This window comes from Callorhinus ursinus, unplaced genomic scaffold (genome assembly GCF_003265705.2).
Source record: "Callorhinus ursinus isolate GAN/ISIS: 27379988/994484 unplaced genomic scaffold, GSC_fseal_2.0 scaffold6, whole genome shotgun sequence".
Taxonomy (NCBI): domain Eukaryota; kingdom Metazoa; phylum Chordata; class Mammalia; order Carnivora; family Otariidae; genus Callorhinus; species Callorhinus ursinus.
The window spans coordinates 66,643,207-66,657,651 of NW_027397068.1; the positions used below are offsets into that span (position 1 = coordinate 66,643,207).

A 14,445-nucleotide genomic window follows, 5' to 3' on the forward strand; every position below is an offset into this window, starting at 1 on the left:
TTTATCTAACCTTGCCACGTATCGGTGGTGGGGCGGCAACTCTGGTCCCACTCTTGCTCCATGTAGACACCTGGTCTCATTCTCGTGCAGGCTGTACTTTTCTGCCACTGGCGATCTCCACACCTTTGAGGCTTCCCTGCCAATAACATGGATGGCTTTCTTGATGTGACCTTTAAGAACCTTCTCAGTGAGACACAGCCCCGTCTCCCTGTAGCACCACCAATGGCTAGGACTGCTCATGTTGGGCCTCCATCTTGCTCTGTCCATTCATCTCCTAGAAGAGGATCACATGTTATTCTCCATCCCCTACATCCATGTTTCTTCACATAATGATACGGGAACCTTGATGTTTTCTTCCATACCTCTGAGAGCATTGAAGAACTGGAATAGGGTGATAGGGTTGCCTCCAACTTCTTCCTCAGCCCAATGGAGGAGGTCCTCCTTGCCATGCTCTTGTGAGCTCTTCAAGCAGGTGCTTCTCTCACAATCCTTAGATGCAAACTAAACATCATTCTCTCCCTTACACAAACCTACAAGCTCCAGAGACCAGGTGGCTCACCTGGAATGAGCATTTCTGAAAGGAAAGCTTCACTCTCTTTTGAGAGTAGTACCTCTTAAGCCTGCAGACAACACTCTCCAGCAGGTCTTTCATCTGGGTCTCTTGTTCTGACAAACTCCTGTAAATAATCATGAAAATGTTAAAGAAGCTCATCATCCAGATTTTTGCACTTCACAGATACTATTCTTAAGTAAATATATTTCTGTTACCTATCTCCATATATTTTTACTCTGAATCCATTTTGAAAAATAACATTTTAATTATAAAGGCAAACAATAATCTGCTTGCAGTGTGGAACAGAGAATATTTATTATAACAAGGAATTATTGATTTTTTGGATGTCAGAACGAATTCCTGCACGGAGGTCTATGATCTTCTTACTAAAAATCATTAGCAATTCAACATACATACAAACAATGAAGGACATAGGTGTGAGTATAAATAAACATTTTAAAAAGTCTTCTGGGGGAAAAATTTTGCACTGTGGCATAGTAGTTAAAAGTATGGGAATTTTGAGTCAGAAAGCTCTGGGTCCAGCTTATTGACTGTGTCCTTGAGCATGTTATGTGATTTCCTTGAGCTTCAGTTTTCTTATCTGTAACATGAGCATAACAATATGTAACTTGTAGAATTGTGGTAGGGATGGAAATAGATGACACATGTAGACATACAGGAAGCTTTTAATAAACAGCAGCTGTCTTTGTTATGATGATGACAAACGTATCCTTGATTTGGGGAAATAAGAGAGAGAAATCCTTATAATAATTATTTTAAATGCAGACATTTCTTAAAGAAAAAGGATGAAAGTTATTCTTCTGTTTCAGGCTTAAGAACTCATTCTCTTAATGAAAGTTTCATTCAAGGAAATATTAAGATAAGATAAATATACAGAATGTCAACATTTCACTGAAAATGATGTGTTCCACTAAGTCACTTGCATTATATAACAGAAGATCCAGTCCTTTAGATGGGAAATTAGAAACAAAATGCCACTGTTGATGAATTTAAAAATTTCAATTCCAAAGAGATTGATAATGGAAGTCAGGTTTTAGATATGCTGAAGTTCATAATTGTTAAGCCCAAGGTTGGGACCCTAACAACTGCGTGCTTCTGTGTGATCTCACTGCCACTCAAACACAACATAGGTGTAAAACCAAGAAGTTGCTAAGATCCCTTCAGGCTCTAAATTTCCATGATTCATTAATAGAAATTCTGTTGAGTATAGTTGTTCCAAGGTTGTTTCATTCTGGTACAGACTTCCTGAAGCAAAAATCTTCTTGTCCAATCTCCAAATTTCAAGAACTCTAAAATGGTTTTTCCTAGTCAGAAAAGACATATCTAGAACTCTCGAATTTTTTGTTCCTTCTCCTTCTAAATGAATATTGTGAGTATCACTTAATCAGTAGACCCTATTTCTTCCACCTAAAAATTCATTATAACAAAAATAACACCCTAAACTCTGTGCCCTTTATTTCTGTTCTCTAACAATACAAATTAATCATATTTGGGACTTGAATTACCCCAGAAAATCCTAGTCTTCAATAAAAAAATAAGGAAAAAAAACTGATTTCTTTGTAAGTTGTGATACCTCTTTTTATGAATTCATTTCACAAAGTAAAAAGATTAATACAATAATTGAGTTCTGTTTTGAATTCAAAATGATACAATTTATTCAACACGAGAAACAATGTAGACAAGAAAAGACAAGTGAACTTTGACACAAAAGAACCCCATACATATTAATAATGATAATGATGGTGGTTAACACTTGCTGGGTTGGGCACTTGCTGTACAACAGGCAGTGTTCTGGGCACTTGGCACATGTTGATTCCCTGGGTCCCTCAGCAGTCCGTGAGGTGGATATTAATCATGTCCTCATTATTGTAGTGGGGAAACTAAAAAACAGAAATTTCAGCCACTTACCACGTTGGTCCAGCCAGTAAATAATACAGACAATATATTGGGAGAAAAACAGTGAAAGGTATTTACATGTCATCCTGAGCTGTGAATATTTTTTAATTGCACAATGTACTTAAAATTATGGGGGATAATTCATTATACCAATTATGTTATAAAATAAAATGCTTTTAAATTATATAAAATTAAAAACATTAAATAACACATAATATGTGTATTAAAATAATGGAAGGAGAATAAATATATTTACAATAAATAATGTTTAGAGTCTGCATGATTCTCTGCCAAATAAATAAATAAAATCTTAAAAAAAATAGAGTCTGCATGATTAGTATGGTATATGAGTACTCAGTCTTTCTCCTTACAGAGTCAGGGGAAAGTTTGTTTTTTGAGACTATGGCTGGTACAAACGCATTTGATTCAGGGGGAAAAAATGATGTTTAAAAACAGCCACTCACAAATTGTTCTCCACTCTAGTTTGTTACTAGGTAACCAACTCCTGACTCCCAAGTCATAAATTTTTTTTTTTTTTGAGGAAATAAGAAAGGAGGTACATGGTCGGGGCCACTTTGAAAGCAGGGTGGTATTTGGATTAAATGTATATAAAAATTTATAATTTTAAATTTCATTGTTCTCAAAGTCCCAAAGTATGAGAACTTGAAGTGGCATGGCTGCCAAAGAGGGCAGCAGGTGGCTCCATAATGCTCCTGAGAGGAGAAAGGCTAGAGTCATAGTAAGGGGAAGGAAGAGAGAAAGGTCTGGGATGGAATCTTGGAGCTCAACATTCAGTGACCAGGTCAAATGAGGCTGAGTAGCTAAAGAGACTCAGAGGAGAGGCCAGAAAGGGAGAAATATTTGGAACCACAGAAGAGCAATTTGGCTGATGTACCAGATGGTGAGCTCAGGGAAGCTGGACTTTTCCCCCCTTTCCCAGTTCTAACTTCTCCAAAGAGTGTTGATAGTCAAGGAGCTGTGAACACAGTGAAAAGTCAGAGAAAGAAGTACATGTTTTCTTTTTCTGTCAAAGAGAAAGATTGAAGGAATGTACCATGTTGAATGCTCAGAGGTTAATTTTGAAGAAAAGTTAAAGCTCAAGCCAAGGATTAGGGTGTGGTCAGTGACACACTTACCTGGGCACAACATTTAAGAGGGTGCCAAAAATCTCAGTAATCAAGATAAATAACATTTTAATGCAGTATTTTAAAAAAATAAAAATTAATGAAAAAATCCAATAAACAAGATATCAAAATTTTAAGTAAATTCAGGCTGTTTTACACACTGCATTATTGCTCAATGGAAGAGTCTCAACCTAGGGCCAGAGAGTCTGAGGGTTGACAATGGTGTAAAAACAGATCACACAACACAGGAATTTATATAGTCAAATTTCATTAAATTGTGGACCTATTATTGACTTTTCCATTTGGTTCAAATTTGGGAGGATGTTTTGATAAATATAGATAGGGACACATATTTTTCCTTTTGCTTGGGGCTCCAGTATAGCATGGCAGCACTGTTCCAGCCTTAAGATATTTGTTAGATAAGGCAAAATTCAAAAGGGAATGCCAGCAAGCTGAATACTTAAGGATGCTAGTGAAAAATAGGGAGTGCTGGGCACAGGGGCCACTCCCTAAACTGCATTTAAAAATTGGCAGGGTGACTATGGAGAGGAATTTAGAAATATGTAAAATAATTTTAATCTGATGTCCCGACTTTGCAAGATGATTTTATTTGCAATAAACACCAAGTGAAGGACTTAAGAAGTGACATTGGACGAAGACATGTAGGAAAAGCTATTGAGTAAAAGTCATTCCCTAGGAAATAACATGCTAATTAACGTACCCAGGATGCAGACACTTGAGATTTTAAACGAACTCAAAAAGAGGAGAATATAAAAGAATTAAATAAATTCTACGCAACTCATGCAGTGATGTTATTGCTCATACTGTAAATACAGATTAGAAATTCAAAATAGAGAAATGCAACCGGATCAGCCTCCCTAAAATGATCAATAATAAATTAATATTTTATCCTGAATCAATGTCACTGAGGTTGGATAGTACTCCATTGTAAGAGAAAATGTATCTATTAGCTTGCTGTCTTTAGAACTTGGAATTTTACATTTTCATCTGTCTTGAGTCAAAAGTCTTTGTAGAAACTTTTTAAAGATTTAGTATTTGTTTAAAAAAATTGTATTGTAGTATAGGTTGACACGCACTGTTACATTAATTTCAGGGGCACAACATAGTGATGCTACGCTCATCACAAGCGTGCACACCGTCTGTCACCGGGCGTCACTATTACAATACCATTACCTGTATTCCCTATGTTATACCTTTTATCCTCATAATTTATTCATTCCGTAACTAGTATTTATAATTATTATCATTTACTTATTAACCTCAAAGTATACTCTTCTTAAATGTTATTAGTTGCTTTGTTATAATAAAATGGGTAATACTTCAAACACATGTCTCTCCAGAGATCTCTGCAGCAGAGATTTTGAGAGGCTTCCTGACTCTTAGTTGCTTGGGCAGGTAAGTGATGCTTGGCATATCTATTAGTGTCTTTCCACAGCTTGGTTTCAAATATGAGAAGTTGTTTCAGGGTCACAGTAGACTTAATTGAAGATAATAAGAAATGTTTGTAATTGGATGAAAGGCCCCTGACTTCATTGGGTGCAACCTTTGTTAATCAGCAGTTTCCTGTGTACAAATGGCTTGGAAATTGGAAATTATTCAGGAAATTGCTCAAAAATGACAGAATGGTTTCATATTTTAATGTCAAGTAGTTTAAGTAACTGTACTGGAGACATACAAAACCCAGAGGTCAGTTCTGAATTGCAAAATTGAGTTATATACTTCAGTGTCTAAAATCTATTCTACTAGAAAAAGCCGAGAATTTAATCACATACCTAGGAACACAGATTAAAAAATAATTTGATAGAAAAATCTCCTGGTTACAAAAAAAATGATTTGATCTGCAAAAGGGAGTAGATAGCATAAAATATATAGTCTTCACATCCTATATTGAAAGGCTATTTCAAAGACAAGATAGCTTATGGCTGTGCGGTACAGACAAAGTTATCAAAAATTCTGGAAAAGTCTGGGTGAGCGTTTCTGAATTTAGCATGGTAAACCTCAGGTACATTTTTGACCACGACAACTGGAGTTACCGAGACAGGATTTTTCCAACTTTTAAGTGATAAGACACAGACCTGTCTTGAATTGCTCAATTATAAAATGAAGATTTTCTGTCACTTTAGGTAGGTCCCTTTTATTTGTTTTAATATATTTATTGCAAGAGAATGCTATCATACGAGTCATGATGTACATTATAAACACAGAGGATTTGAGATAACCAGAAAGAACTAGAATTCCTGGTTCAAGAACTAAGATGATTCTGTGCCATCAGCTATGATACACGACATCCCTACTCTGTTTGCACTACCAGTGTTCAGCTCCCACGTAAAATAGTGGATATTTGGATAGAATTATACCTGGTGTTAGAAGAGCAGTGGTAAGACATATAAACCAGACTTTGACTCGGAGTTTGTGTCCAGTGTGTGTTGCATCATCTTCTTATGGGAGGAGAGAAGCAAGGGGTGGGAGTAGGGAAGCAAAATGGTTCCAAAGGTACAAATTTCCAGTTATAAAAGAAGTAAGTCACGGGGATATAATGTACAGCATGCTGACCATAGTTCATAATACAGTAGTACATGTTTGAAAGTTGCTTAGAGAGTAGATCTTCAAAGTTTTCTTCACCAGAAAAAAAAATTTGTGACTATGTATGGTGACGCATGTTAATTACTCTGGTTTCTCTTCAGGTCGTATAAATCTTTTGCCTTTTATGCATGTTAATTAAGCTTAATGTGGTCATCATCTTGTAATACAAATATCAAATCATGAGAAACAAACTGAGGGTTCTAGAGGGGAGGCGGGTGGGGGGCTGCGTTAGCCTGGCGACGGCACGTTCTGCGTGGAGCACTGGGTGTTATGCACAAACAGTGAATCATGGAACACTGCATCCAAAACTCATGATGTCATGTATGGTGATGAACATAACAATAAAAAAATTAAAAAAAAATCAAATCATTATGTTGTACAGCTAAAACTAATACAATGTTATATGTCAATTTTACCTCAATTAAAAAAAGTTTCAGAATATAGTAGCTTTAACACATGGATAATCTTATAAATATCTCTTACTTTCATTATTCTTCGTAAGACCTAATCAAAGAACTGCCAGAATCCTGAGGCCGATAGTGCTGAGACTGGTTTCCAGATTTACTTATTCTCATATTTTCAGAAATCTATTGAATATGCTTTTGTGTCTGAGGGTCTTGCTGAAATGCTTTCCCCATGTATAACCCAAAGGCCTTTTAGGTGGTGTGGCTCCTGTAGACAGAAATCATTGATGGATTTGATCATGCAAACTTGAGGTGTAGAAACTGGAGAAAGCGAAGTAGAGGGAAAAATCGGTAGCCACCAAAGGAGAAATGACCAATCCGAGTGGGAGAGGAGCAGACAGGAAAAGGCCAAAGGGGACAGAGATTTGAGACAATGAAAGTCACGCACTCAAAGGTGACCCATTCCTGTCACACCTAAATCTTCAGTAAGGAATATCAATCTCACAAAAGGTCTAGTGTGTGTTGATTTCTTATGGAAAAATGTGACCTATGTTTGGGCTGATATTCACAAAATAAAACATTATATATGAATCAGATAGCCTGGCACAGAAGAGAGGGCCAGCTCCTAGGTTTTGTGGATAATACTGGAAGGGCTTTGAAGCCCTGAAGGAGATCTGAAGATATCTGACATTGAGAGACAAGAGGGCTCCAGCTAACTTCTGGATTACAAAAGAAATTGCAGCTGTGTACATAATGTTATGCATTTGTTAAAAACGAGACAACAGGCCCTAAATCAAGTTGCTTATTCTAAGCTCCACATCACCACACCAAGACATAGCATTTCTCCTCTCCCGGAAATGGAATCTTAGGCCAGTCAAACAGGAATCCCCGATCAGCACTAATTAGTTAGGTAATCCACCTATGTACCCCCGCTACCCCCTAAGGGAAAGTAACCCTGCAATAACCAATTTTTGCCTAATATAACTTCTTTGTTCTTGCTCCCTTTGCCTGGAGAAGTCTTTCATTTTGTGCAGTTCCTCGGAGCTCCTTTCTGTCCACTAGATGGGATGCTGCCCGATTCATGATTCATTGAATAAGACCAATAAAATCTTAAAATTTACTCAGTTGGATTTTTTAACAGGTTAAAAAAATTTGTCCATTTATTTTTAAAGACTTTAATTATTTATTTATGTGTCATATAGAGAAAGCACAAGCAGGGGAAGCAGCAGGCAAAGGGAGAAGCAGGCTCCCTGCTGAGAGGGAGCCCGAAGGGGGACTCGATCCCAGGACCCCGGGATCATGACCTGAGCTGAAGACAGATGCTTAACCAACGGAGTCACCCAGGCGTCCCCAGTTTAAAAAATTTAAATCACCTCCATTTGTGAGAGTTGTGGAAGAGACATGGAGCTGTAAATTCATAAATGAATCTTTTTTACCCTGTTTTAACTTCTGGAAGCATCATGAGTAAGAAGGACCCTCACTCTCTTCCCCAGACTGATACGGTTAAAAGCAACTTATTACCTCAATGAGATTCTATGTCGTATTTTAAGTAAGTGCCATCTTGGCTATTAAAATAGAACTGGTATAGATAATATAAGACCTGAAAATAAAAACAAAGTAAACAGATGCCCATGGAAATGTGCAACCCTTATTTTAGTTTCGCTTGGTTTTGCTTTGACTTCAAAGAATTGCCTACAGGAACATTTTTGTCATGTAATCTCAATGTCAGTTTAAGGTTGCAACTGGGAGATCTACAGTGTTTGGCAAATGAAAGAACTTCCCAGGGTAGAAGAATGAAAGTAGACTATTGTAAGAATACCTTTCTTTTAGATATAGAGAATTTTTTCCCTTCCAGTTGTTTTTTTGACCAGAGGGAAGAGTACATCAAGGAAAGTGGCCAGCCTATCCTTAGCCCTTCCTGCAACAATCTTCACCCCTTCAGCTTTTATTTCAGACAACTCCATTCCTGCCTGAGGAACTGGTCTGAGACTTGGGTTTAGACCTCTTATGTCAATCTTCAAGTTTCTCTCTATGATTCACGATCATATTTTCGCTTCAGTGCTTCTCTGCCTCCAGATTAAAAAAGAAAGAAGTCTTCAGTGCTCTGTCTTTACCAGCCCTGTTTTCATCTGCCTTTGATTTTTCTTGGCTTTTATCTATTCATTCTCTTCTACCTATTTAGTAATATTTTAATAGCTGAGAAAGATTATTCAACTCAGTGGTTGCTTATTTGGTTTGTCAGTTTATACCACATATATTTTTTATTTGCCAAGTCACTTTATCTCAAATGTATTAGACCTAACGAAGTTTTTCTTCGTATATCTGACCAGCAGAATTTCTTTCACATATTATTAGTTTAGTTTTATGCTTTGTCAGAATCAGAAATAGGTTTTTGAAATTAGACATATTTTGCACAGCCTGGAAGGGAGATGAGAGTCAGGGAAGTGTGCATTGTTAACTACGATAGATGTTAAGGAACTTGAGGAGTGTGGCCAACCATGATACGCAAACAGGCATTTTAGTCCTGTATAATTCAGGTTGACCTGACAGAAATTCAGAAAGAGTGGAATGTTTGTTTTCTTCCTTTTTTCTATGGGCTAGGGAAGGGGAGTGTTAGGTAGAGAGAAATAAAAGTACTATCCACTTCCATATATGCTGTTTTTCATTTTTGACATTTACACATTTTGATGAGTGGAGGGCACTTATAATGTAATCATCTAAATTGGGGCTGGGCTGACATCAGGTAGAACCCAAAGTTTTTTATGCTAGTAGGTTCTAAACACACAATTAAGACAATAAGATCATAGTTATATATTATGAATTATAACCATTGCTCACAGAATTTTATTATAAAGTTCTACAAAAGTGAACACGGTCAATCTTGTAATCTCCAAAAAAGTTATGACAGCCAACTCAGAGGTAACAGGAGGCTATGAGGTGATCAAAGAGATAAAGGACATTTGCCATATCGAATATAGCACTCTCCAGGGTGAAATAAAAGTGATTAAGTAGGGAAAGAATCTATTTAATCAATGTAATGATATGAAAGAAGCAGAAATTTCCTCTAATTTGTAGAGATTCTGCATATATTTCAGAGGTCATTTTTTTCTTGTTTTACAAAAAAAAAAAAAAGAGTTATCCACATAGAGAAGATGAAACCAGTCCTTACTTCATACCATGCACAAAGATTAATGTGAACGAAGTTATGGGCTTAAGTGTAAAATCAAAAACAAAACAATTTCAAAAAGGGAACATGAGAAAATCCTTGCAAACTTGGAGTAGCCAAAGTTTTCTTAGATAGAACAAAAAAAAAAAAGAAAAGAAAAGAAAAAAGAAAAAAAAAAAGCCAGAATCAGAAAAGAAAATTAAGCAAAAATAACTTGGATGACATCAATATTAAAATTTTTGTTCTTTGAAGAATACCATTAGTAAAATAGAAAACAAAATGCAGACTGGAACAAAATGTATGAAATGCATGCATCAGACACTGGGCTTGTGTCAGAACATGGGAAGACCACTTACAACTCAAAAATAAGGAAGCAAAAAAATTTTTTTAATGGGCAAAGAAAGGATTTTGACTTCCAGAATGGCAAATTAAGGACCTCTGAAAATCTGTTTCTTCATAAAAACAATGAGAGTATTAGTAAAGATTGTCAAAAATCAACTTTCAGAACTTTGAACACTAACCAAAAGTTTGCAACAGTCTGAGGAGGATTTATTTTAAAAGTGGCTAAATCTTGGTTAGAACAGGGAACTTTCTGGCTTTTTAACTAGATCTCATCCAGTTCCATCCCACAGTTCTGCAATAAACCCCTGTAGGTTTTCAGGGGGGTTAACTGGATATTGTTCTCTTTTCTGGGCAAAAATATATAAAGAACCTTTATAATTGGAAAGGTACACTTGAGAGAGCCGGGTAAGGGGAAGGTGGTTTTTATTCCTTGACACCATCTGTTCATGTATATGAATAAATAATAAATTTCAGACAAAACAAAACATATATATATATACTTGATATTCTCCAGTGAGGTTTGTAGCAAAAGTTGGACTGAAATTTTGTAGGTAAATCATGAATCTGGGGTGGTATTATGAAGCCTTTCAAAACAAATACAATAGTCACATTTCAAAATTAAAATTATCGTATTTCTTTTTAGAAATTGCAGTAACTGTAAAAATCAACAGCTTAGCAGCCACTGGAGTAAACAAAACAGGTTTGGAGCTCTTTTCAAGGCCCATCCCTGAAGACACACCAATAGTGGACCTGTCTGGCAGTTCCTAAGAAACACCCACTGGTTGAACTTGTTTTTATTTGGCCTGACTCAGACTCAGCCAGTGTGGACAGCCTTTCCCACTTTGAGCATTTTCCAAAACAATCACTAGCAATTGTTTAATATTACAGCAGTCTGAGATGGTCACAAAAGTTCGGACAAACAAAAAAGTGGCCAAAAAACTTAAAATGAAAAGTTGGAAAGAAATGAAATATTTGTGGAGGGTTTTGAAAATCTCCATATATTCCTGGGCATTTATAGGTCACATGCATATGCAGGGCTGTGCACAGACTCAGAAAAAACCTAACCTCTTTGAGGCTCTGTACAAACAGGAATTGGAGGCTGTGGCAGAGCGTAAGTTGCCTGTCAGCATAATAAAGACATGCCCCAACACAAACATGCAGGACCCCTCTGTAAAGGCTGGGAGACTTACTGGTTCCAGGGATTTAAAGAAATTAAGAGCTATAGAAGCTAGCAAAATACTAAAATACAAGACAAATTCTCATATCAGTAATTAAATTAAATGGATTAAAGTCTCTAATGGAAAGGAAGAGACGGCATCAAGCAAAAACTGGCAGAATTAAGTAAGAAATAGGTAACACGACAAAATAGTTGGAAAATTCAATACCCTACTTTTAATAATGAACTGAACATCTGGGTAGGAGATCAGCCACAAAATAGAGGATTTGAATGATACTATAAACCAATGAGACCGTGGAGCCTGGGTGGCTCAGTTAGTTAAATATCTGCCTTGGGCTAAGGTCATGATCTTTGGGTCCTGGGATCAAGCTCCACATTGGGCTTCCCTGCTAAGTGGGGAGCTTGCTTCTCCCTCTCCCTGTGTCCCTCACCCCTGCTCGTGCTCTCTCTCACTCTCTTTCTCAAATAGACACATATAAAATCTTTAAAAAAAAAGATAAAAAAATAAACCAAGGATACCTAACAGATACTCACAGAATATTCCACTCAACCACAGGAGAATACACATTCTTCTTAAGAACACATGGACTATCCTCCAGGATAGACTGTATGGCAGCTCACTTAAAAAGAAATCAGAGAGGGAGACAAACCATGAGAGACTCTGGACTCTGGGAAACAAACTGAGGGTTCTAGAAAGAAGGGGATGGGAGGATGGCATAACCGGGTGATGGGCATTAAGGAGGGCACGTGCTGTGATGAGCACTGGGTGTTATACCCAACTAATGAATCATGGAACACTACATCAAAAACTAATGATGTAATGTATGTTGGCTAACTGAACATAATAATTAAAAAAGTTTCAATAAATCTATAAAGATTGGAATCAAACAAAATATATTTTCTGTTCATAAGGAAATACAAGTACTAACAAATCAGTAAGAGAATGAAATCCAGGAAAGTTAGAGATAAGTGGAAATTAAGCAATAGGCTTCTGAATAACAATGGGTGAAACAGAAATCACAAAAGAGATTAGTAAATTCTTTGAGTTGAATGGAAACAAGAAAACAATATACCAAAACTTATGGGATGTAGTAAATGCAATGCTAGAGGGAAATTTATAGAAATTTATAGAAATAAAATGATAACCTAAACTTCCATATTAAGAAACTAAATAAAGAGCAAGGAAGGAAATAACAAAGATTAAAGCAGAGATAAATGAACTAGCTACCAATTATTGTCCCAATATTCGTCCAGCCACCAAGCCTTTTTATTGCTATTTGAAGACACCTGCTATGTTCCTGCCTCAGGACTTTATGATTTCTGCTGCTTCTGCCCATAACATTCTTCCTATAAAGTTGTACATAACTTCTTCCTCCCCTTCTTCAGGTCTTTACTCAGCTGTCCCCATCTAAGTGAACCACCTTGTGTTCCTATTTAAAATGGCATTCCATTTCCCTGCCATTTCTTTCCCCTCTCTGGCTTTATTTTTCTTTATATTGCTACCACTGGCTAAGATACCATGTATTTCCTTATTTATTTTATTTGTTACTAACTCTTCCAAATAGAATATAAGGTTTATAAGAGCTAGGTGCTTTATCCCCAGCACCTAAAACAGTGCATTATAAATACTCAATGAATTGTTGATGAATGAATAAGTGCACATATACATACAGTTGAGCTATACAATAGAGAACAGAAATGAACTAGAACCACATGTGTCTACATGCACCAATGTCTCCCACATAATGTTGCATGAAAAAATATTGTCAAAATACACACAGTATATGGGCTCAGTCGGGTGGCTCAATCAGTTAAGCATCAGTCTTCAGCTGAGGTCATGATTCCAGGGTCCTGGGATCAAATCCTGCATCGAGTCCCACATTGAGTCCCACATCGAGTTCTGCATCAGGCTCCTTGCTGAGTAGGGAGTCTGCTTCTCCCTCTGCTCCTCCCCCCTACTTGTGCACTGGCTCACTCACTCTCTCTCTCACAAAAATCAATCAATAAATAAAATCTTAAAAAATACACACAATATAAAACATTTATATACAGTTTATAAACAGGGAAATAATACCATGTATCGCCATGGATACATATTTAAATACTAAATGCAAATGAGTGAAAAACAAATTCAGGACAGTGGTTACATTTGGTGACAGAGTGATAAGGCACCTTACTTCAGAAACATTGAAAAAAGATTTTATTTTTTAAGTTTGTTGAATCATGGATATAAATTCCAGTATACGTGGGTAAATCGTTTGGCATGCTTTGCATGTTGAGTAACTTTTTTTTAACTTAAATTGTTCTAAGGAAAAATTAGTCACATTTTTTTGCTCCATCAGGGTCTTCAGACTATATTTCCTTAGAACAGTTAAGCATTGATTTTTGGTACGTATCCTTTCTAATGATAAAGTTTCTACATGGCCTAATCCCTCATTAAAAATTATACTATCATCTTATGTTAGTCATTTATTAACAGATACCTTTTATAATTGTATTAGGTACCCTGAAGGGATTCCCATATTTGATGAGGACAGAATCAAAGCTATGTAATTAGTCAAGAAATTATTTAAAAGTTCCATGGAAGTTTTATGCCCACAAATTGGGCACCAAAATATCCTTAATAGTAGTTTCCATGTGATAACATCCATCTGAAAGAGCTAAGATGATGCTTCACTTCTCCTAAAAATAATTTAGTGCAGAGACATGTATATAAGTGATTAGAGAGATTAAAGAAAGTCTTTAAAGTAGAGCTGACCTTAAGCTAAATTCTAAGGCAGGGAGAGTTTATCTTCAGCGCTCCTTCTCTTTCTGCTCTGCATGACTTCCTTCCCACCTGGCAAATTCTCTTCCAAACTCTCGGCTGATCCTACATTTCAGAATCTATTAAAACTCCCTTTTATGTTTCAAAATTCAAAAGACAAGAGTTGGGCTCCTCCATAGGAAGACAGAAAAGAAGGCTCAAAATGTAAACATGAACCTAACTCTGAGCCCTGACCTTGTTCGTATTTCTGCAACATCATCATTCATGCATGACTCTATTTCCTCTGCACATAGTAAATTCTATGCTTCTGGCATGTGCCATATCATTTGGGCTTCCCTTCCATTTCAGCTGTTTGATTGCCTCCTCCTTATTCTTCAGTTCTACCCTTATCAGA

The 14,445-nt window shown here is 36.5% G+C and overlaps 1 protein-coding gene across 1 annotated transcript in view; it reads left to right on the forward strand.

The window, feature by feature from the left end:
- The first annotated feature begins 11,133 nt into the window (after positions 1-11,133).
- LOC112814350 (thioredoxin-like protein 1) overlaps positions 11,134-14,445 on the forward strand; it is a 66,449-nt gene continuing 63,137 nt past the window's right edge. The window contains 1 exon segment of the mRNA XM_025859850.2: positions 11,134-11,221. Within this exon segment, the coding sequence (XP_025715635.1) occupies positions 11,134-11,221 (88 nt within the window).